At 30.8% G+C, this 26725-nt stretch overlaps 1 protein-coding gene across 3 annotated transcripts; it reads right to left on the bottom strand.

The window, feature by feature from the left end:
* Positions 1-604: 604 nt before the first annotated feature.
* Positions 605-23384, bottom strand: LOC143076110 (vacuolar protein sorting-associated protein 33A-like). Of its 3 annotated transcripts, XM_076251761.1 has the most exons (17): positions 23264-23384; positions 15717-15782; positions 14751-14878; positions 13965-14049; positions 12748-12852; positions 11765-11881; positions 10867-11041; positions 10254-10444; positions 9862-9952; positions 9235-9309; positions 7982-8061; positions 7315-7401; positions 6400-6531; positions 5140-5308; positions 3892-4014; positions 3450-3559; positions 605-2608 (listed from the first exon to the last, which is right to left on the bottom strand). In XM_076251761.1, the coding sequence occupies exons 1-16, from the start codon at positions 23375-23377 to the stop codon at positions 3456-3458; spliced, it is 1842 nt and encodes a 613-aa protein (XP_076107876.1). In that variant the 5' UTR covers positions 23378-23384; the 3' UTR covers positions 605-2608; positions 3450-3455. The 3 variants fall into 3 exon arrangements, with proteins under 3 accessions (XP_076107876.1, XP_076107875.1, XP_076107877.1); XM_076251760.1 differs by lacking the exon at positions 3450-3559; XM_076251762.1 differs by lacking the exons at positions 3450-3559; positions 23264-23384 and adding an exon at positions 19186-19299.
* Positions 23385-26725: the final 3341 nt, after the last annotated feature.

Here is a 26725-nt window from a genome sequence, read left to right as displayed (position 1 = left end):
TGCTTTTTGATTCTGTCAAGGCGAGACAAAAAAACACTTGTTCATAGTATAGTTTTCAAGATAATAGGCACATACAGCAAGGTATATCAGTCAAAAAATTTCATTTAAGGGCAATAACTTTTATAAGTTATCATCAATTTTTTTGGAATATAAGAAATTAATAGGCCTTGTATAATATTGCTGATCATTTTGTTGTTTACAATTTGTACTTATATATAGTTTTCAAGATTATAGGCACATACAGCTAGGTATATCAGTCAAAAAATTTCATTTAAGGGCAATAACTTTTATAAGTAATCATCAAATTTTTTGGAATATAAGAAATTAATAAGCCTTGTATAATATTGCTGATCATTTTGTTGTTTACAATTTGTACCTATATATAGTTTTCAAGATGAATAGGCAAACACTTACTAAATTTTGGTTGAAATTGGTTCAGTAATTTCAGTGGTGAAGATCTTTAAAAAGTATACACTGTACAATGGACAAGAATATTATTGATGGCAAACACTCAATTGACCAGTTGGGCAAGGCAATCTTATCATGGTGGGCATACAGTAGGGGTCAAAATTAATGTCAAATTATTGTTAAGGAAAACAAAAAGTTTTTATATTAATTTTTATTGCACCTGATAACATATCAAATAATAAAAAATTAACATCAACAAAAGATGCGAACATTTACAGATATTCAAATTCAAACACATACATACAAAATTAGTTCATAAGTCATTTATAAAGATCACAATATAAAATCTGGTTCCATAAATTTGTTGTAAACCGTGACTAATTCATGAAAAGTTTGACACATTATATTGGTTTAACAAGCGTTTTTACAGTAATATAGGGTTATTGCATGAATATTGGGGAATATTGTCCCGAGTAGAATTTTATATTGCTTGTTTAATATAATATTTAAAAGTACTAACTGGTTTAAGCTAAGATTTTGTCGTTGATGACGTCATGAATTTTGAGGATTTATTGCACTAGTGCAATATTAGAATTTATTGCACGCTAACTTTTGGTTACTTTCTGTTGGAAATATTATATTGCTATACAATAATTACTTTTATTGCATAGCAATATGATATTTCCCACAGAAAGTAACCAAAAGATTAGGGTGCAATAAATTCCAATATTGCACTAGTGCAATAAATCTTCAAATTCATGACGTCATCAACATCAAAACCTTGGTTAAAACCAATTTTATACTTTCAAATATTATATTGCTATACAATAAAAGGGTTATTGCATGAATATTGGTCAATGTTTACAACAATATTCATGCAATAACCCTATAGTACAATGATTTAACTATATTTGAATATAAGGATATGTGACAGTTATCCAGCAGAGACCAATAAACAAGAATGACAATCAATACTAAACAAAATCTGGTAAAATACAATAACTTTTGTTGAATTTTTTTAAAATGGTTTATATAGGATAAAATATTTTCTTTGTTTTAGAAATTCCAATAGAGCACATACTATACTTTATTGTAGTATTAAACCAATTTTCAAAATATCTCCCACTGGCCTCTTCAGTTTATTTTTCTTCTCAACTACATGGCTGACATTTTTACTTTTACAATCATTAAGATGTTATGTAAAATATTTTGTTTATGGCATTTTGTTAAACAAATAATTTTGGCTATAGTGGACAACAAAGCAACACATTGTTTTAAATTTCTTCTGCACACAGAAACCAACTGACAATCATTAAAATCAATTCCAGTTTATTTTTTCAGATCTGTGAAATAACAAAAAGTGATTAGGGGCCTCAGGGGAAGAGATTAATTAGAGTGTATGTAAATCAACGTGTTCCTTTACTTTGTTTTTGCTCTGCATATACTAATTTTGTGTCATCGACGGATACTCCTTTTCCTCTGTATTTCTTTATATTTTTTTTTACATATTGGTTATAGTTTTAATTGGTGTATAATGTATCCATTATACAATATATTCAGGTAAAAAATCAAAACGAGTAAATTATAAACAGAGGCACAGTAGGATGTATATATACATGTATATTTGTGTCATAGTTATGGTTGATCATACATGTACCATTGTTATGATTCTAATATTGTTACATCTCATTGTTAATTCACGAATAAGTCAATACGGTGACAAAAAAATACATTGTCAATTTCAAAGGAATGTTCACATACTTGCAGCTAAATGTTTTTGGGGTCCAGGGTTTCCATTTGACTCTTTCTATGTTTGAACACCCTTGTATGAATCTAAACACATCACAATTACAGTTTACTCCTCAATCTATTGAAACATTTGTTCAGTCAAACTGTACTAGCAACTTTAATAAAAGAATTGACATTTTAGTATATAAATAAATACGTTAATTTTATATATAAGACTTCACTAAATTTAACTGGTTCTATATATCCTGATACAGCGTCACAAGATAAAAAAGATGTTGCTATCTAGTCTGTATCTCCAAAAAACTTATATTCACGAAGATTGCAGGCTGAGGTCAATAAACCTTGAATCAGAATGGATTGAGTTTGGCTGGTTCCAAAGGTACTGATACTTGATTCAATAATGTTTCACCAGATAAAATAGAAGTTGTTGCTATCACATAGTCTGTACCACCTAAAAATATAAAAATCTCAATCAACGCCAATTATATGTTGTAGTAAAGCGTTGGACACTAATAGTGTGTCTTTCCTATAAATATAATACATGAAAAGAATAAAGCAGATTACCAAATATATTGGACAACACAACAGAACAAATCAATATCCAATTTTAAATAATTTTACACTGTTTAAAAATGAAAACAACAAGTTATAAATTTCTTGTATAACATGCTCACATGAAGCCTGGTAAAAAAATCATAAAGCCCTTTTTTGTATTGTCTGAGAAGTTTTTTTCAGAGATTACATGGGACTGGAGTAAAACAGCCAACTCCATAATTTAAAGCAGTCTTAGGGTCATACTCATTTTATAACTTTTGATGCCCTCCACTACCTTAATAATTGTTTTGCACTCCATCAACTAACTTCTATTACATGTAAAAATATCAGAGCTGCTAAACATGAGTACTTTCTATGAGTAAACTTTATTCATATCCTATAGTTCAATACTTTGTTAATTGCTTTCTAAAACTATACTGCTATGAATAAATATAGTGCATTTAGAGATTTGTTAATTTCTTAACCTCTCAATAAAACTGGTTTTGCAAGATCATGTGACAGTGAGTAGCATATTATACTTTATGAATGATAACTAGAACTATTTGGTGATATCAAGCTATGCAGAAACATTAAATACTAGCTGGTCAACAGTTTAATGTGAACTATAGATATTATATGAATATGAAAATAATACAATTTGACTATTACTAGTGATGCCTTGCTGAGGGATGACTATTCAAGGATGGTAGTGGGAAGGAGGGAAATTAGTTATAGGATAAAAAATTAAAACATTTTACATTTGATTAAGATGCAAACAACCGAGCAGGCTTAGTATGTTCAACAACAAAGTCCATTAGAGTGTTACAGTTGAGAATTTTAGTAGAGGCTATGATATAGTCTGTACCACCTACAAGAAACCATAAAAATTAACATGCATCTATATAATTATATTACAACCAAATTTCTTGCTTGAGTGGAGAGTTAAGTTATAAATTGACACCTATATATAAAACAAGCAGTTACTATTGCGTTTATTTAGTCTAATATCCCTTCATGCATGAATGCTACCAAAAGCAAAGTTTCATAAAAATGAGTTAGAATAGCAGAATTGTTAATAAGGTATATATACAAGTAACCATTCCATATCAACTAAATAATTGCTTTAAAATAAAACAAGAACAATATATACATGCAGACTACTGAGAAAAAAATCTATAATAAAATAAGTATATGTCTTACCATCATCCTGTTGAGCAAGAAATCTGAGAGCAGCAATCTCAGCGTACGTCACACCTCCAAGGAAAAACACCAATGTTATCTTTTGTTCTGCTGCTGTGGAATTTATAGATCCTATTGAACTTCCTGCAAATAGAATTTAATCAGGTAATAGGTAGTGGCGGATCCAGGATTTTATTAAGAGGCCACTGACTGCATGCCAAAAGAAGGAGCCCTCTACAGCCATGATTCAGTGATGTATAATCAACCGAATTTTCCCTACAAACAGGGGAGGAGGGGCCTGGGCCCAAAGGGCCCCTCTGGCTCTGCATATGATAGCTATAATAATAGTTGTAATTGGCATAAAGACAATCATATGACTTAAATAATCTTTTTTCTTTATTTCCAATACAGAGTCTGAGGCACACTACAGATGACTCTATAGCAGTTCCCACTCATGATTTTTTTTAAAGCAACATAGGTGAAATGTTCTAGTTAAAACTATTGATCATTAAGCTTCAAATAATTATAATAAACAACTGTACCATTGCGCATGATATACCCTTGTTGTGCATATTGAAATTGTTGCAAGAATGAAATGGATTCATTCAAAGGTTTTAAATCATAAGAAATCAAAAAAGGCTCTGTAGAAAAACATGTCTGAGGATACCATTATTAATTACGAATAGTTTGTTATGTTCAACAATTCCAATAAAAATGCAAGGTTTCAACTAAATCAATCGAATCAAACACAAATTATTAAACAATATGTAAAAAATTTACCAAATCCAACATTTAATGCATCTAAACTCTTTTAAGCACCACTTTTTGGCTATTTAGTGGAAGCCAGTTTTTATTAGTGCAGGAAAAATCTGGACAATAAACTAGAAAAATAAAATAATCAAATATTCTTTAACCAATCCCTCAAAACGAAAAATTGTTTAGGTAATCAACCCAGGATTACTGGAGTCGATGTGCTATTTGTGAAAAATCGCCTTAAATGTAACAGTTGAAAAGTTAAGTAACTCTGGAATAACAAACATTTTTTTTATCTAATTTGTGCTTTATGCTCTTCTTCATCAAGCTTAAATCAGTCCTGTATGATTGATTATAATGATCACTGTACCCTTCCTTATTTTAACATGTTATTTCTAGATGAAATTCATTATTTTTTTTCATATATGTGTTACAAATCACAACCAAACAAAAAAAAAAAACATGCAAAAATCAATTTATCCCAAACTGTATTGATTTGGTTTAAAATTCACTTACTTCTCTTCCTGAGAGCTACAGGTATTTGTTGTATTTCTTCCACTGTAGGCCCAGGTAATAGGTTGAGAACTTCTGTTATACTACGCCAGCCAGGGCGGGCATAATACTGGGCTAATCTAATACTTAAAGGAGCATATCCACTGTATACATAGGAAATATCATTGGGAACCTGAAACGAATATGTAACTTGAATTTTAACAAAAGCTTTTATTACATTGTCTTTTTTTTATTACTTTCTGCAACTACCAGAAAACCATTGTCTCTATAGCTGATACCCCTCATCTCCTTTCATTCATATTAAAGCACTGAAGGTTGGTTTATTTTTGTTTTTAAGTAAGGAAAATTTGACAATAGGTATGAACAAATGTGAAGAGTCACTTAATTTTGTGGATATATGAAGCCCCTCATGGGATGTCCAAGTAATCACATAATAACACTTTTTGTTCCAAATATTATCACATATCTAAACAAGATAATCAAATAATTATAGATTATCGTTGATCATCTCAACGAGATTGATTTTCTCGCTTGAGCTGGTACAGCGAAAGTGAGAAAAGCAATTGAGTTGAGATGACCAATGATAATCTGTTTATCGCTATTTTACCTAAGATGACGTTGTCAATTTCATGTCAATTTCGTTAGCAACGCCACGTGGCCTCCTTAGTTTTTAGCGATAATTTTTCCATCTCAAGCGAGAAGCATGATATGAAAATTATCACAAAAAAAGATCAAAAGAAAAATGCACAAAATAACGATAATAAAAAATACAGTCGTAGATTATCAAATAATCAAATAATCATGAAATATTTAGTCTGGTAATCAAATAATCACTATAAAAATGGCAAAGTAATCACATAATCAAAAATACAGTCCAATTAAGATTATCAAATAATCAAATAATCATGAAATATTTGGTCTGGTAATCAAATAATCACTATAAAAATGGCAAAGTAATCACATAATCAAAAATACAGTCCAATTAAGATTATCAAATAATCAAATAATCATGAAATATTTGGTCTGGTAATCAAATAATCACTATAAAAATGGCAAAGTGATGAAAAACTAATAATTCAATAATTTTCCACTTACAATTGAATTTCAGTGTTAAAAAAAGTTTACATGCAAACACAGATAATATTGACAATCAAATCACTTCTTACTTTACCTAAGCAACCTATTAATCGTGCACAGATTTAAAAACATGACTTAAGCTAAGATTAACTAATTTACTACATTGTTCATGTTTTTTATACTAACCATTTCATTAACATCTTCCATGATTAATCGGAGTGACTTTTTAATGGTAGGATATGTTCTGTTACCAAAAAGACGTATAAATCCGGCTCTCTCTAGGTTCATTATTGTTATTATATGTTCAAAGCCATATGTCTAAAAATAAAACATGAGTTATGAGAGAAACATGTAGATAGAAGGCATTTATAATTAAGTGACAATAAAATAGAATTTACAAGTTGATAGAAAACATTTACATCAGTTTAGATATAAATTTATAGTTTTCAAAAAACACACTTTCTGCATTTTATTATAAATACAAATGGGTTAACAAATCCTTCTTGTTTCCCTTGTTGGGAACATGTCTATACAAAAGATCATACATTCTGATTAACTGTAATAATATTTGTTTTCTGTTTTTTTAAGTTTTTCAAACTATTTTTTTCATCCATTGTTAGATTATGTTGAGGTCTCAAATTGTTTCCACTTCTAAGTTTTCATTGTGGATAGTTGCCATACTTGTAATCTTATCATTTCTCTTTAATTTTACAGTAAGGGTCATTTTTCTTACACAAGTCAAAATCTTGATAGTGTTCCTCTATTTTATTTACACACATAAAAGTTCATATATCAACAAATAAAAGGAGATAAGCTAATAACCTTACCATCAGTTCACCATAAAAGAACAGATATAACACTTTCTCTGGAGAAAAAAAACAGTATGCATGCATAATGCATAAAAAAAATTGAAACCCTCAAAATTTTAATATAAACAACAACAAAAATTATAATTTCTAAAGTTGACAAGACTTTGGGATATTTATTAATGAAGACTGTATATTAACATCAAGAAGTCTTTTTGTTTTGTCTTATGCTTATTGTTGGATTGCTGTCTCATCAAAATATATCCAATTCTTTTTATTCATCTTTAGTACATACCTGCAAAACTTCTCTTTTATAATAATCTAATACTTTTGGTTTTAATCCATTGTTACAATAAGACTGGATACATATTAATCTTAAAACCTGAAAACAAATAAGATATGAACATACAGAAAAAATACATAAAATTGAGAAAGGAAATTGGGAATGTGTCAAAGCGACAACAACCCGACCATAGAGCAGACAACAGCCCATCTTATTTTTTTTTTTTTTTAAGTCTAAACAAATGGAAATAGGAAAAAGTTTGCCATTTTGCATTTAATATCAACCATACATGCTGCAATTCCATATTTTTTTTCTCATATTAAATGGACAAACTATACTTTCATTTGTAAACCAATAAACAGTTTAGGCACATGGAATCATCCATCCACACATGATAAAGAAGAATGTGTCCACAGTACACAGATGCCCCACTCGCACTATCTTTTTCTATGTTCAGTGGACCCTGAAATTTGGGTAAAATAAAGATCATATCATAGGGAACATGTGTACTAAGTTTGAAGTTGATTGGACTTCAACTTCATCAAAAACTACCTTGACCAAAAACTTTAACCTGAAGCGGGACAGAAGAGCGAACGGGCAGACATTTGCATTTATATTGTTGCAATCTTCTAAAATCTGTATTCAATTCATACAAATACATGGAAAATGTTCTCCTCACCTTATTAATTGGTTCCTGTTTTCCCATACAATCTTCTATGTATGTGTGAACTTTATCTGTCTCTATACTGTTTATAAATTCTGTAAACATATTTACATTAAAAATATTTTTCAAATTGAATAACGCATTGACAAAATCTTTCTCATCTGGATCATCATTCTTGTTTCATTTATTTTGCTGTAAAATTGATTAATTGTAACACAATTCAATATAACCTAAGTTTAACTGAAGAATACTGGATGTGAAAACACATCCTACAAACATCCACATCCTACAGTATAGCATGGTCACAAATAGCTTGATAAAACTAGAGGCTCTAAAGAGCCTGTGTCGCTCACCTAGGTCTATGTGAATATTAAACAAAGGACGCAGATGGATTCATGACAAAATTGTGTTTTGGTGCGGGTGATGTGTTTGTACTCAACATTCTTGCTGCTTACAATTATCTCTATCTATAATGAACTTGGCCCAGTAGTTGCAGTGGAAAATGTTAATAAAAATTTACAAATTTTATGAAAATTGTTAAAAATTTACTATAAAGGACAATAACTCCTTAGGGGGTCAATTGACCATTTTGGTCATGTTGACTTATTTTTAGGTCTTACTTTGCTGTACATTATTGTTGTTTACAGTTTATCTCTATCTATAATAATATTCAAGATAATAACCCAAAACAGCAAAATTTCCTTAAAATTACTAATTCAGGGGCAGCAACCAAACAACGGGTAGTCCAATTCATCTGAAAATTTCAGGGTAGATAGATCTTGACCTGATAAACAATTCTATCCCATGTCAGATTTGCTCTAAATGCTTTGGTTTCAGAGCTATAAGTCAAAATCTACATTTTACCCCTATGTTCTATTTTTAGCCATGGCAGCCATCTTGGTTGGTTGGCCGGTTCACCAGACATATTTTTTAAACTAGATACCCAAATGATGATTGTGGCTAAGTTTGGTTAAATTTGACCAAGTAGTTTTAGAGAAGATTTTTTTAAAAGTTAGCAGACGACGACGACAGACGACAGATGCAAAGATTTGAGAAAAGCTCACTTGGCCCTTTGGGCCAGGTGAGCTAAACAATGAATTGCAATTGTGTGTAAGAATATAAGAGTTTTGGGATAAAATAGAAAGTGATTAGAAATAGAAATGAAAACACAATGAATGTATGACACAAATTTACTTTTTAGCATTTATTTCTATTTGCAAACTTGGCTATATTTCTATATTTTTCTAACTGTTTTATATCCTACATACCTTGTTGACATCGCAAACAATCTATAAATTCATCTGTATCAGTATATTCTTTGACTAATTCTGCTATTGATGTATCTGTTTGAAACAATATAAGAATTTATTAGTGTTGGTTTCATTCAGGTCAGGGCGACCTATTTTCTGTCATTTTCCTTTACCTTTACAAATATTACATAGTTGGCAGTAGACAGTTTATGCTGGGTCTCTTAGTCCTTTTTATGCTCTAATTTTTTTTCTGTTTAATATTTTACCTACCCAGAAAATGTGTCATGAAGAACAGAAATGTGTATGTTTTTCTTTAGCAACCCATCACTGTTACTTTCAAATAAGTCTGGCTTAAGCTTGTTACATATATATATATATATATATATATATATATATATATATATATATATATATATATCTTGATACAATGATATGCATGATATTATACATCATTACTTTTGAGCTGGTCAAATAAATCCAGGAAAGAGTTACTTATATCAATATTTCCAATGAAACTTAGTCAAAGGAACCTATTACGTTAACTGAGTTTCAGTGTTGTGTATTTTCATAGAGAATACAATTGCATCTGACCAATAGCCTGAAAATTGCTTCATTTTATGGATGAAGCAAGGTGATTTCACTTACGTATTGATAATGACGCTCTGACTTGCTGTAGATGTGGAAGTTTAGATACAAACTGTTTCATATCACTAACTGTCTTGGCCGAATGTCTTTCCTGTCAAATGATAAATACATACCTTTAATGAATATGTATAAATCTTAGCTTTAAACTGTTAAAAAAAGGTGGAAAAAAACTGTAAAATTTAAAATTTATTTCCTGCTTCTCCACTAAGCATGCAGCATTTAAGAACATAGCCTGATTGGCTAAAAACAGCATTTTTGCAAATGACCACACAAAGATTTAAAAAAACTGATATAGTGATAATAGAGATCATTTTTATGTGTAAAAGTTAACAAACTATCTATATATGTCTCCCACCAAGATCACTTGTTTCTTTTCCATTCTTAATACTTACATCAAATTCAGCTGTAATTGTTTTAGCTTTCTTGCTGACAATACTACCAACAGCATTAAAATTCTTATCTCTTAAGTCAGCATACAATACATCAGAAGAGTTCAGAATGACTTTCTTTGGTTCTGTTGGAACACCTTTGGTTTCTTCTCCTTGCCCTGACTGAAATTTTTCAGGAGGTAGTTTTACACTTGCTACAATTTAGGAAAAGTTGGTAGATTCTTCATAGTTTACAATAAATATAATACATTTTTATTTACATAAAATCTATAAATATCCTAAAATAATTCAGAAGAGCTTTCTTAAACTAGAAATAATTTACAAGGGGTCTTTTTATTGAATAAAACTGCATTAAGTGAAGCCTTTCTGATATCCATTTGTTTTTCGACTGTTGCAAATGACTTTTCACATGGATTGCAGACAGGAAAATGGATATTTAAAGCCGTCAAATTCCAAATTTACATTGGCAATTCCAAAACCCATTATTGATATTGCAATACTATTAAAATGTAAATTAAACATTTTAAAATCCTGGAAAAGTTTATGATACACAGAAAAAAAAGACCACAAAACATTATCTGTCTGAAAAGGAACAGGCTGTTAAAATGATACTTACTATTATTTATATCAAATATTTCATCAATTAATCCTTCATATGTTAGCTGTGACAGCAATGGGGTCAGGAGGTCAACATTACGATCAAGAATCAATAGATGATCTATCTGTGGTGTTATGTTGGGTTCCTGTCCACAAAGCTCTCTTCTCATCCTCAACATCATGTCTACTACTTGCTGTAATTAATGAATTGATGAAATAAGTGAGAATTTATCAATAAAAAAATTAAAAGTGTCAGGGGACAGGAATGCCTATTTTCCAAGTTAAAAAACTTTAAATCCGTAAATGACTCACAACCCTATTTCAAACTCTGTGTGCAAGTTGTAGTTTTAGCATAATATATGAGATTTAATAATTTAGATAAGACAAACTTAAGCAAAGGTGTGGAAACAAAACAAATTTGCATTTGCCATGTTATAAAAGGGATTCTAGACCAGTAAGTGGCTCATTGCCCAAAATTGAACTTTGTCTGAGAGTTTTGGTTCTTAACATTGTGAATGAGTGTCATAAAATTTGCCTGAGGCAACATGAAGTTAGAGTGTGAAACAAAAAAAGACCCACATACAGAAATAGGGATTGATGTACGAAAAAAAAAATGGACAAATAGATGGACAGACAAGGGATAATTAATACTGGTATGCCCTCAACATTTTCTTGAGGTGGCATTAAAATTTTCATACACTTTGAAATACAGTGTTGAAGGAATAACTGTAAAGACATTATCAGACATTAATTGACACATGAACAGTTATTCCCCCTTACTAAGTAAAAAATAATATTCAACATTGTAGTTAAAAAGGATGATTCAAAATTTGTTTGGGATGTCAAACTTATCATTATTCTTTATATAACATAACCCTTAGTACATACATAAATTTTATATCGGTAAAAACAACTACCTTAGCACAGTCTCCTTTCCCACAAATATTAGGTATAACACCATATAATGTTTGTAGTGTCATCAAGGACTGAGCAGCATAATGCATGCTGGTAAAATCATTCTCCAGGTAACATTCCTGGAAATCAAAAGAGGTCAATTGTAAATGCAGAAATTATTGTGAGTATTACTGTTGCCATTATATATTATTAAACATGAACAATAATGTGAAATAATTTATTGGGATTTCAGGAAATTCTGCATGCAAGTAATGCTATCAAAATTTAAAATGCATGATTGTTTTTTTTTTGCAATTTTCACAATAATAAAAATATACCAATTTTTTTTTAATTTACCACAATTTCTTAATGGTTTAACAACAAGAGTGACCAATCATTTACATGAACTTCAACATACTATCTTTTTACCTGATACTGTAATTAGAGTGTGTACAATCAAATGGACTATATATAAAGTAAAGAATTGATAAATCAAACAATTAACCTAAATCTTAGAAAACAATACAAATTATTTATAGACAGTTTATTAAACCTTATTATTATAGACGTCCATTGTCTTTCAAATCAGTGCAACTTCTCAGCACTGAAAATGTAAAAGATTTGCGTAATTTGTGTAAATTCTTGTTTAATGCACTTAATCATAGGACTGAACTGTTATTGGTCAATACTTGATATATATTTGCTTTTCTGAAGTATTATGTCATGTTGTGTTATGGATATGTATTTGTATTTATTGCACTGATAAGCATAATGTGCTTAAAGTAATAAAGAATTGAAATTAATAAAATACAAACAACAAAAACAGCACGTTTTTTCTTCTCATTGTTGACCTATAATTGCTTATTCCATGTCATTTAAACTCTGGAAGATAGTTATCTCATTAGCAGCCAAACCACCTCTCCTTGTTTTAATATTGTTTAATAAATTACTTTTCTGAAATTTCTTTTACACAAATGTATAACATTGATACTCCAAAATTAGTTACCTTAAAAGAATTATCCATTTCCATTGACATGAGGTCATAATCAAAAGGAATTAAACTGAGACTAAATTCTTCAATATTTGCCAGGGTACCATATACACCTAAATCCTGAAAAATGAAATAACACAAATTGTAGTCATACATATATAAAGAAATATAAAACACATAAAAAATTATTTTCTTCATACAAGTTCACAAAAATACATTTGTTTAAATTTGCCATGTAGGTTCAAAACAAGAATACCATTCTAGTTTAGTTGGATGAAAAATACAAACACTGTTACAGAATATACCTCAATCAAATCTATATTCTTTATTTCATTTTCCTATAAATTCTTTCCTTATTTTTCTGACAAATCATCAATTATGACGTCACCAGAATTTTAAGACGGTTTACAGTATCTTTCAGTGGTTTTCAATTTTCACGAAAATCTTTGACTAAACTAGCCTGCAGCTAACAAAATTTTTATTGTGCATTTTGTAATCCTTGATATTTCTCCTCTGTAAATTTCATATTTAGGCAAAGGGATATTTTCATAACTTTATTTAAATCATGAAATTAAACAAGAAACAAGAATGTGTCCCCAGTACACGGATGCCCCACTCACTATCATTTTCTATGTTCAGTGGACCGTGAAATTGGGGTCAGAACTCTAATTTGACATTAAAATTAGAAAGATCATATAATAAGGAACATATATACTAAGTTTCAAGTTGATTGGACTTCAACTTCATCAAAAACTACCTCGACCAAAAACTTTAACCTGAAGTGGGATGAACGAACGAACGGACGGACAGACGGACGGACGAACGAACGAACGGAGCCACAGACCAGAAAACATAATGCCCCTCTACTATCGTAGGTGGGGCATAAAAACAAATGTGAATGACATATTTATTCCACTTTTATAACACGTTTTAATAGGGTTCATGAACGTCAGTTGTTTTGACAGTTTTTTTGTTTTATTTTTCTCTACTTTTTTCAATCTGAAAACATTATTTGTTTGAAATAGAACATTACAAATTTGGACATTGATTGTAGACCATGAATAGTTGTGTGTGTATTTGATTTAGACAATATTACTGGAAATGATGGTGGTGAGGGGTATCCCTCTCCCGTCCATCTTAATTGAATAGTCTTGAAAAACAGAAGCTGAGAGTCTTGCGAACACTGTTATTAGTCAATTGGTCCAGCTTAGCTAAATCTGTATCATTCATACCTTTAATCTTTTCTCACAAAGAAGGCTTTTTCTTGGAACAAATATGATGTGGTATTCTTTCCTGAATCCCCCTTTTTGTTCTTCCCTATAAATACAAAATGCATACAAATCTTCTTTTAATATTTCACTGCAAAATGTTTGGAACTATCAAAATGTACCGATAGCTATTGTCTCATGTTAATCCCTGAACTACTTGAAGTATTTTTTTTTATTTCTTCCTACACATTCAAAAGGTTAAATCAAGCTAAAAATGGAGCTTAAAATCTGGATTAAGCAATATCAAATGCAGGCCTTTAAACAAAATATCATACATTTTTAAGTAATAATTGTAGTGTAAAAACACTAAGGTAGACTTTGTACCAGAGCAACACTCTAAGCAAGATCTTCAACATGCTATATATAGCTAGAACACATGGAAAGAATCAACAGAAAGACATATATAAACCTTTGCATACAAATTACTCTGTTCCAAATTATACAGTTGTTGGCCTTACTAATGAAACATTAAAAAACAAACTAATCGGTGGTTTTAGTTTGTTGCTATATATCATATTTGTTTTTCAATTGTTGTTTTATAAACAAATACAGCCTTTAGTTTTCTAGTTTGCATTGTTTTATATTTGTCATTTTAGACCTTTTATAGCTTACAACATGTACAATTTGGTCTAGTTTTGCTCATTGTTCAAGGCCATACCGTGACATATAATTGTTTTTATCATCATCATTTAAAGTCTGGTGGAAAGTTGTCTTACTGAAAATCAAATCATATCTTATTTCTATACTGACTGTAATAAGTTCTGTGCTATGAGATCCATGAGTTTCAGTCTTGGTCTGGCTATAAATATAATATTCTGTACATTACTTGGTGGTAGACCAGAAGTCTGCAGTGGAAACATCTTCTCAACTTCATGTTCCTATTAATAGAAACATAAAAATATATATCGAAATTGTTAAAAAAAAAGTAAAACTCTTAAAAATTGTATTATTATAGATATTTTGCAGAACCATATACACTATCACTTATAGCAACATATGTAAAGATGTCATGCAAAATCTAAATTTCTTGGTTTAAATTTGTTAGATATTAATTAGAAAGAATTCAATCAAACAACAGCAAAATAGCATTTCATTCCACTTGCACCATTTTTGTATGAGGCACAGAAACCAATAATCAATGTCGGTTAAAAGCTCATCAGAGCTTATGATCAATTTTTTAGTTTGCATACTTTTCAGACTCTAAATAAAGCTTTTATCTTATTATTTATTACCAATATGATGCAATAAAAGCAAAATATGCATTGTTCCTGTGTATTTTTTTCCATGCATAAATCTTTAAATCTTTAATCACCAACATTATTTTAGATATAAAATGTCATTGAAATATGGAACTTTGAATGTTTTCATATCTGTATGTATTTTGGCAATAATTTTGAAAATGTGAAACAGGGTGATTATGAATGACTTGTGACAACAATCTTTCTTTGTCATTTGTTGCTGTTAATAATTTTGATTTCTATTTATTGTTTTGTACATAAACATGATCTGGCTGTTGGTTTTCTCATTTGAATTGTTTTTATCAATCATCATTTCAATGCCTTTTATTTCTTGCCAGTAGGTTGGCTTGCAGTTACTAACATTTGTTTACTGTAAATGAGGTGGATCGTTTTAAAACCAAAATACATATAGAAATATCAAGAAATCAAAGGAAATAAAAAAATTATTTTTTCAACCTAAATTCATTGTATTATTTACCTTCAGTAAAGAGTATTCTGCTATTAAACCAAAAGGTCCTGTCAAATCATTATCCCATACTAATGCCTGAAAAATAAATCACTGTTCATTCTTCCTATTCTTGTACCAAGAGTCAATTTAAATCAAATACCTGCTACACTTCCATTGAAGTCGTACAAAAAAAAATCTACATATTCAAAACTAGAGGACAGTAGTTTTAATTTAAATTGTTTCAACATTTCAAGTACTCATTGTAAAATATTTGTTTGAAACACTAATCCAGTATCTTTATTGTCTGAATACAATAAATGTGCTCAAAATTTTTTTATGATCACGTACATGTGTAAAATCAGTGAGGGGTTATACTTATACAAGTAATTTTTATTTACTTGAAGATGTCAGATGTATGCAATTATTTGATATACTTCTATATTGAGTAAATTTGTAAGATTTATCTTTTCTTTTCAAGGTTTGAATAATCTCCCCTTCTTCAAAAAATTTCGTGTATTTAAGTATAAAAGAAGAAGAAGAAGAAAACAGTGTTCTCCCCAGGATTTTTGGATAGCGCTGTGGTAAGCGCGTGATTTTCGACAATTCTCAGTAACTTTGTCGCGGCGCGCGGTTGGTTTGTAATTGATTTGTTATGTGTTTTTCTTATATAATGCTATTGATGTTTTCTCTTGTAATGATGTCCTCATCATGCTCATGGAAGTTACCCCTTTGTTTGCTAATGTTATTGTCTGGATATAGACATGATAGAAGAAAAGTCTTTTTGTCTCCATTGTAAATACATATAATCCTCATATTATCTGTCTATAAAACCCAAGGAGAAGTCTTTTCCATGGTGGGTCTATACCAGACTGCCTAGATGTGAAGATTTCTTATCACTAACAGGTGATGTTGCAGAACATGTAGGACCAACAATAAAGTCATTGTCAGCTTCTGTGAGAAAGTTTTCAATGACAAGATTGGTATTTTTTACATATACTTTTATAACATTTCTAGCAAAGTACAACTTTTCAATAAAAATGAGTATAGTATTTCAAAGGAAGAAATGAAATTGCCCTTTTAATAATATTCAAATCTTATCAAAGACTTGCTTAAAAAAAAAGGCTAAAATATTCCAATTATGAATATGAAAGAAATCCTTTAAAAAAAGAGATTTTTTTATTTCAAAGGTGAATTACCAATCAAATACATTATGTATGCCAATTGAAACAACTACCACCTTTAAAGGTTTTGTTTGATAATTTTATAAACATTTGAATACATGCCACCAGATAAGTTTGTCAAGATTTGACAATACTTCTTTTAGGTCTTTCCCTCCCAAATTATCTCCCTTACTGGCTGACATAACTTCCTGTTTACACCTGTGTCTTTTTTTTAGCATTAAATACTATTCCTTATCCAAGCCATCCTCTGTTTACATTAAATTTAAAGCAATATTTAATTAAGATATATTGATGATTGGTTGACAAATATCGATATTTTATATATATTTACACAAAATTTTCGTTTTGTTTTATTCCCTTATCCATTTGAAAAAGAGCCATGTATGGTCAAGTAATCGTAAAATATGGGCTTATAATGAATCCCTTGATAAAAGGGATGCTTCTTTCAAGCAATATAGGTTCGACAGTTCGGTTGTAAACTCAAAAAAAGTAATGACATATATAATCGTAGATGGTTCAAAAAATGGTCGAGACAACATTGTCAGAGAAGGGGGTAAAACTTCCCTTATATATCATTTAGAAATGAACTTTTCAGCACCCGAGACATGTATTATATGTCTCTGTTAGCACTGTCCATTCCTTTCATACGTTTCGGCATCTTTATAAAGCGGAAAAATGTAGCAGTGTTCTGTTAACCTTACGATGTTTAACTTGGCTTCACCCAAGCTGGACATCGAGAAAGTGTACATAATTAAAATTCTAAAATATATTGTAGTAGTTCAATTCAATTGAATTTTAGATAATTAACTCCCAACTTTAATCAAATGTTTTGATTTAGAAGGTGCAGATCTCATTGGTCCAAATTGTCTCTATGATGAATTCTTGACTAAGGAAATGAAATAACAATAAACAACAATTATTTTCATTATTGTCAACCTTTCTATATGTTCTAGCTGTTCTTTTGCTCATTCTTTGTATGTAGACTATCAAAAGATACCCCCCTAAAAATTGAAACAATGGCCATCTTTTCCCTCAGAGCTCTTCAGCTCTTTGATTAATGACTTTATCTAGCAAATCTATGTTAATATGCAACATGCATCTTTCGAGTCTGAATAGGAAACCGGAAACACGGATGTATCAATTTGATTGTAAACTACGAAATGAATTCCGAATTACGATACGATATTTCTTTACAGGAAATATTAAAAGTTTTTACTTTTTAACTTTTAAATTAATTCTATATTATCGTTACAATACAGCAGTACTGGAGTTATTTGCGATGAAATAATAATTACTGTTTTACGTCTTATTTTGTACTTCTTAAAAAGGGGGATGCTGATTGCGTAAGTCAAAATAAAAGCAAAAGTGGGTCGCCTGATATAGGCGGAACAGTACAGACTAAAGTAAAGTAAGTAAAGTTCTACTTGTTAAACTTTGTAACTGGATTATTAATTTATTTATTTAATCTGAATTATCATAAGCATTTGCGAATACTTAGTTAAATAATTCGACATACGAATCATCTATCTTCAGATAATATTCTCCTGTCTGGTTTGTTGATCTACCTGTACAAGCTCAGGTACAAGTGATTAGCGATCTTAATCCGGATGTCCCTCAGGCGTTAGAACTGTATTGGATTATACTTTTAAAAAAAAAGCCTGAGAGTTATGCAATTATATGCACTTGATTATAATTGCTAAAAAAATGGCGTCAGGCAAAAGATTTGGAGTAAACAAAAACCTGCCATAGAATAATAGATTTGTGATTTGTTTGGCGTTTGTGACATCATATTTCCCATAGATTAGGAATTTGCCATAGATCTAGAACCTGCCATAGATTTGAGTCCTACATATATACTACCATTCAAATAAGTCAAGGTAGTGGTGTTAATGGTTTAGGGAACTAATTTCTTAATTTGGAGGTCTTAGTTTTGGGTGACCCATAAAACAATATAAAACAAATCACAAATCTATTATTCTATGGCAGGTTTTTGTTTACTCCAAATCTTTTGCCTGACGCCATTTTTTTAGCAATTATAATCAAGTGCATATAATTGCATAACTCTCAGGCTTTTTTTTTAAAAGTATAATCCAATACAGTTCTAACGCCTGAGGGATATCCGGATTAAGATCGCTAATCACTTGTACCTGAGCTTGTACAGGTAGATCAACAAACCAGACAGGAGAATATTATCTGAAGATAGATGATTCGTATGTCGAATTATTTAACTAAGTATTCGCAAATGCTTATGATAATTCAGATTAAATAAATAAATTAATAATCCAGTTACAAAGTTTAACAAGTAGAACTTTACTTACTTTACTTTAGTCTGTACTGTTCCGCCTATATCAGGCGACCCACTTTTGCTTTTATTTTGACTTACGCAATCAGCATCCCCCTTTTTAAGAAGTACAAAATAAGACGTAAAACAGTAATTAATATTTCATCGCAAATAACTCCAGTACTGCTGTATTGTAATGATAATATAGAATTAATTTAAAAGTTAAAAAGTAAAAACTTTTAATATTTCCTGTAAAGAAATATCGTATCGTAATTCGGAATTCATTTCGTAGTTTACAATCAAATTGATACATCCGTGTTTCCGGTTTCCTATTCAGACTAGAAAGATGCATGTTGCATATTAACATAGATTTGCTAGATAAAGTCATTAATCAAAGAGCTGAAGAGCTCTGAGGGAAAAGATGGCCATTGTTTCAATTTTTAGGGGGGTATCTTTTGATAGTCTACATACAAAGAATGAGCAAAAGAACAGCTAGAACATATAGAAAGGTTGACAATAATGAAAATAATTGTTGTTTATTGTTATTTCATTTCCTTAGTCAAGAATTCATCATAGAGACAATTTGGACCAATGAGATCTGCACCTTCTAAATCAAAACATTTGATTAAAGTTGGGAGTTAATTATCTAAAATTCAATTGAATTGAACTACTACAATATATTTTAGAATTTTAATTATGTACACTTTCTCGATGTCCAGCTTGGGTGAAGCCAAGTTAAACGTCGTAAGGTTAACAGAACACTGCTACATTTTTCCGCTTTATAAAGATGCCGAAACGTATGAAAGGAATGGACAGTGCTAACAGAGACATATAATACATGTCTCGGGTGCTGAAAAGTTCATTTCTAAATGATATATAAGGGAAGTTTTACCCCCTTCTCTGACAACGTTGTCTCGACCATTTTTTGAACCATCTACGATTATATATGTCATTACTTTTTTTGAGTTTACAACCGAACTGTCGAACCTATATTGCTTGAAAGAAGCATCCCTTTTATCAAGGGATTCATTATAAGCCCGTATTTTACGATTACTTGACCATACATGGCTCTTTTTCAAATGGATAAGGGAATAAAACAAAACGAAAATTTTGTGTAAATATATATAAAATATCGATATTTGTCAACCAATCATCAATATATCTTAATTAAATATTGCTTTAAATTTAATGTAAACAGAGGATGGCTTGGATAAGGAATAGTATTTAATGCTAAAAAAAAGACACAGGTGTAAACAGGAAGTTATGTCAGCCAGTAAGGGAGATAATTTGGGAGGGAAAGACCTAAAAGAAGTATTGTCAAATCTTGACAAACTTATCTGGTGACATGTATTCAAATGTTTATAAAATTATCAAACAAAACCTTTAAAGGTGGTAGTTGTTTCAATTGGCATACATAATGTATTTGATTGGTAATTCACCTTTGAAATAAAAAAATCTCTTTTTTTAAAGGATTTCTTTCATATTCATAATTGGAATATTTTAGCCTTTTTTTTTAAGCAAGTCTTTGATAAGATTTGAATATTATTAAAAGGGCAATTTCATTTCTTCCTTTGAAATACTATACTCATTTTTATTGAAAAGTTGTACTTTGCTAGAAATGTTATAAAAGTATATGTAAAAAATACCAATCTTGTCATTGAAAACTTTCTCACAGAAGCTGACAATGACTTTATTGTTGGTCCTACATGTTCTGCAACATCACCTGTTAGTGATAAGAAATCTTCACATCTAGGCAGTCTGGTATAGACCCACCATGGAAAAGACTTCTCCTTGGGTTTTATAGACAGATAATATGAGGATTATATGTATTTACAATGGAGACAAAAAGACTTTTCTTCTATCATGTCTATATCCAGACAATAACATTAGCAAACAAAGGGGTAACTTCCATGAGCATGATGAGGACATCATTACAAGAGAAAACATCAATAGCATTATATAAGAAAAACACATAACAAATCAATTACAAACCAACTGCGCACCGCGACAAAGTTACTGAGAATTGTCGAAAATCACGCGCTTACCACAGCGCTATCCAAAAATCCTGGGGAGAACACTGTACAACTGAACGGCAGGCTAAGACCATTCTCAATTTTTTGTGACAGTATTCTCAAGAAAGTGAGGACTGAAAAATCTATTCAGTTTTAATTTTCCATTGATAAAGTTCCCAGTTACAACTCTCATCCTCATCACAGGGATACATGTACTTATAAAATCAAATATGATTGATATAATCTGTGTGAAGTTTTTTTCTAGATCCCACATTTTGATATATCTGTAAAATTCATGAATAAATAGCTTTAAACTACAAAAAGCAATATTTAAAAAAAAATGACCAATACAATAATTATGTTGGTACGCAAAATTATTTTTTAATTGATGACTACATTTTTTACTTATCATATATATACTTAATGAGACATTTTTAGTGTTCAGATACATTAACTTTAATTTTAGTGGGTAATTACTCATCAATTGGGGTGCTCCTTAATTGGAGAAAGATTCTAAAAACATAACTTTACAGAAAGAATGAAAACTGCAGTTGCTCTCCCCAATCTCAATAGGTATAAAACTACAAAAAGCAACATTTTTTTTTTTTTTTTTTTTTTAACCATTTCAATAATTATGTTGGTACACAAATTTTTTTTATATAGAAGACTACTTATCATATACTAAATGTCACATTTTAAGTGTTCAGAAACATTTACTTTGATTTTAGTGTATAATTACTCATCATTTGAGGTGCTCCTGAATTGGAGGAAGATTCTAAAAACAGAACTTTACAGAAACAATGAAAACTGCCGTTTCTCTCCCCAATCTCATGTATCCCCATTGACATTGTTTACCGCGAAAGATGACCTACAAATTATCTGATTATAGCCTCAGATTAAAGCATTGCATGTTGGTGTGTGAATCATCTACACTACAGCAAACATCATTAGGTTTACATTTAACAAATACGGATTTTAAAATAGTATACAAATACTGTGAATGATTTTTATAATGAAAAAAGGATATCCCTGTGTAGTGTGGCATTCCAACAATGACGTCACTAGGTTAGATATATTTAGAATATTTCGTAATACTGATTTTTCCGGACTGTAAAAGAAACGTATATAGTGTAAGGGAAAGCTCAATATACGATAATTTCACGAGAAACAGAAGGGAAATGTGTAAACAATGTATTTAAAGTCAATCTGTTCTCCTTGTCATCAATTTCAGTATGACATTTTGAGGGGTTTCCAAACTATCAAACAAAATGATTGACGTGAGGGAATGATACTCTGGCCAACCCCATTAGGGAATTGACGGCTTGAAGCCGTCTTTCCCCATAAACCTTTTCATTTGACAACGTTTGCTTTACAAATCTTTTTAACCTTTTACATAACCTGTAAGACTCGTTTTGTCGTTGCTGCAAACCAGCCAAAGCGGTAATGGGTTCATGACTTGTGACTGTGTCTGTGAAAAACAAGCTCCACATGATTTTTAACCCCCATAACAATTACCAAAAATAGCAAGAAAACTACATGGGACCTTCATGATAGCTATTGGTCATTCTCGACTGAGGGAAAGGGAGTGGGCATGCGGGCTTGGCCTTTGAAGGGTTACAAACAGCAATTATTGAAAATACATGTATACATACATGTACTTCTATATAGTATTTATAATGAAAATTCAAATAAATATAATTTAAATATGCAATGAATTAGCATGTTCACCTATCCTTATGTGGAGGGATGAAATACTTTCGATCGCACTACACTGTACGGCGTAGATACGGTTTATGATGATGAAAGTTCCTCCATCGTTCAATTTTCATCCATGGAGATCGCTGATTATCAGGAATCTAAAGAATCCGCCATAGATTAGGAATCTAAAAAATCGGCCATAGATTTGCGATGACATAATGTCATATTTACCATAGATAATTTAGGAATCAGCCATAGGTCTGGAACCTACCTTAGATTTGAGTCCTACATATATATTTGGTTCTGATCTGATATTATTTGGTTTCCGCCCCCTTGCCTTACTCGTGTGTTCATTTGGGAATAACTAGAATAAACCACACATATATCAATTATGAGTATGCTTGCCTTAGAACCAAGACATTTGTCAAGAGCTTCTAAAAGCTCACGTCTGTAAAAATCTCTCAATAAACTCAGGTTTATTTTCCCACTTGACAGGTGAGAACCTCCAGTCGAAGCCATGTTGGAATAAATGTGATTTCCACAAACAGAAAAGTTTTAATGTAAGAACGCAACGTCCCAAATTGCTAATTTCGCCGATACCTTTTTAGATCTTTTTATATTGCATGTTGTGTCGTCTGTTATATCATTTCACCATATCAGGGACTTTCTTTACTTATATAGAAAGTCCCTGACCATATCTAGGAGTTCATGTTTGAAAAATACCCGAATACCAGCAAAAAACCTCTTTTAGTTAGATATTAGCACGTAGTTTTAATTTTTGTATTTCAAACAAATCTTCTCTGTAGTATAAATGACTCTTAAAAAAGTATTTCACTGCACCCATTTATTTTATTTTTTATAATGTGAATATTTGTAGTATTATTATATTAGCATGTAGCCTTAATGTAAATTTAAATCTAACCTGGAAACAGTATATGTTCCTGATCTAACGCAAGATATACCTGGGACTATTATACTAAGTATACTATGTATGAGTATAACAGCTAGTCCCAGGATATACCAAACATATTTATTATTTTAATTTTATACGTTTTCAGGACATTACAATCAACTAAAACACTCCTAGAAAGTAAAATGTGTACTCGACTGGCTCTTTACGGTAAGATACATGCATGCAAATTTTCAGCCTCCCTCCACAAAAAATATTTTTAAATTCATCTGAAATAAATACGGTATAGATCTAGAATTCAAAAGATAATATTTTCGTTTAAAGGAAAATACTCTCTTGTACTTGAAGTTTTTCCGTTTTGTTTTGTTTGAACAATTTGACACAAAAAGTGAATATAGTATTGCTGGTTTTTTTTTTTGTTTTTTTTTTAGCTTACAATGAAATAAAAACTACTTACTAGTATCTTCCACATGCCCTTAATGATATCTGATGTAGACATATTTATGATAATAAATGATGTGAGCACAAAATTCACTGCAGTTTTAAAGTTCTGTTAAACCAAAAATAAAATGCAGTGAACTGAAGTTTTGAGAAATTTGTTTGATGAGTACCGATACAGAATTTAATATTATAGTACATGGTTTATGTATTAGTTGAAAATGCGTCTTTGAACTAGAGCTTTCATGATCAGTAGCTGCAAGTACTCGTGGTTCAATAATTTGTGTCTTTATGTTAATATTTTCAATTTGTGAGCTAAGTTGCCCCAGTCTGCTCTTTGGTCGGGTTGTTATTTCTTTGACATATTCCCCATTTCCATTCTCAATTTTAAGTGTTGTGTTGTTACGCAACTGTACCAATAAAGGAGGAAAGAAGGCGGGGTTGGTTGCCGGAGGTGGGAAGGGGTTGTGGAGCGCAAACAAACATTAATGGGTGTAGGTGACCACATACCAGTGAAAAAAGAAAAAAATGTACATAAACCAGCACCATTTATGAATAAACATCTAAAAAATGCAATCTGCAAGAAACAAATGCTACACAACAAATATTTACAAATAATATCTAAGAAAAAATGGGAGCATATCGCCAACAAAGAAACATTGTAACATAACTAAGACGTCAGTTTATAAGAAAGTATTTTATAGAGCGTTGCACTGGTGACCCAAAACAAAAAGATTTCTGGCCAACAATTAAACCCTTTTTAACAAACAAAGGTAGTCATTTTGACAACAATATTGTATTGTGTAATGATCAAGCTAATGTGGCAGAAATTTTTAATGATTATTTTGTAAATGTAGCCAAAGACATTGGCAATGAAAGTTGTGAGGTAGATGAAAACCATCTAAGTATTAAAACTATAATAAAAAACTGTAATATAGAAGGTAGTTTATCGTTTAATGAAATTACTGATGTTTTGTAGAAAAACAGATTAATAAAATAAATGTAAACAAAGCTACTGGCTTTGATGGTGTATCAGTCAAAATTTTAAAAATAGCCAAACCAGTAATTGTTAAACTTATTACTAAACTTATTAATATGTCAATAAGGAATTCAGAGTTTCCTGACGATCTAAAGGAAGAACAGGTTGTCCCATTGCACAAGAAAAATAGTCAGCTAGAGGCAGGAAACTACAGACCTGTTAGCACACTGCCGGGGGTGTCAAAGTTCTTCGAAAGGGCCATATACCAGCAACTTATAGAATATTTTAGTAAGATTTTCCATCCTTCTTTGTCATCTTTTAGATCTGGATATGGCTGTAATACAGCACTTCTAAAAGTCATTGAGGACTGGAAAAAAGCAGTCGACAAAAATTTATATGTTGCGGCTGTTCTTATGGACCTTTCGAAGGCCTTTGACTGCCTACCCCATAACTTACTGTTATTAAAGTTGAAGGTATATGGCCTGTCAAATGAGGCACTTAAACTTATCGACAACTATCTGTCGAACAGAAAACAATGTGTTAAAGTGGTTTCATATTTTAGTACCTGGCAAAACATTTATAAAGGTGTACCGCAGGGCTCAATATTGGGTCCTGTGCTTTTCATTATTTTTATAAACGACATTTTAATTTTGTAAATGAAAATGAGTTGTACAACTATTCAGATGATAATACATTGTCACACTCAGGACCAGATCTAAACGGATTAGTTAAATCTTTGGAAAAGGAAAGTGCAGTTTAATAGATTGGTTTGCTAATAACAAAATGAAAGCTAATCCGGATAAATTTCAAGCTATTGTCATTGGCAATAAATCTTTAAGTGGGGATATAAAGCATCAAGGCAGTTAAATGTACTAAAAAGAATTGGGAAACATCTATCTAAATTGGGAAGGTTAACTATTTATCATTCATATATTATGTCAAATTTCAACTATTGTCCTGTTGTTTGGCATTTTTGTGGGAAGGGTAACACTAAAACAATGGGAAAAATACAAGAACGTGCCTTGAGGTTCATATATGAAGATGTTAGTAGTGACTATGAAACTCTTTTGTTGAAATCTGGTTTACCTTCTTTAAAAATTAGACGTCTACGTTTAATGGCAATAGAAGTTTTTAAAATATTACACAAAGAGTCACCAGTGTATCTCCATGATATTATTAATTTTAAAAATGTGCCTTACAATTTTTGAAAGCAACAGACGGTTGAAGTACCACATGTGAAAACAACACAATTTGGACTTTACTCCTTAAGGTATGCTGGAGCTACACTCTGGAATGAGCTGCCTGACGCGATACGTGCGCAGTCGAATCTGAACCAGTTTTAAAGTATGATCAACAACAGGAAAGGCAACTCATGCAGATGTGGCTCTTGCAAATCTTAGGGACGACATCAAAAGTTCAATGTAGGATAAAAAACTTAATTCACATAGTTTTTTCACTGACCCCCCCCCCCCCCCCCCCCACCCCCTTCTTAACTTAATATGGGAAAAATTGATTTACCAATAGGGATATATGTAAAAAT

Source organism: Mytilus galloprovincialis, chromosome 5 (assembly GCF_965363235.1).
Source record: "Mytilus galloprovincialis chromosome 5, xbMytGall1.hap1.1, whole genome shotgun sequence".
NCBI classification, from domain to species: domain Eukaryota; kingdom Metazoa; phylum Mollusca; class Bivalvia; order Mytilida; family Mytilidae; genus Mytilus; species Mytilus galloprovincialis.
Note: the sequence above shows the minus strand (reverse complement) of the source record. Positions and strands in the feature narration are given on the sequence as shown.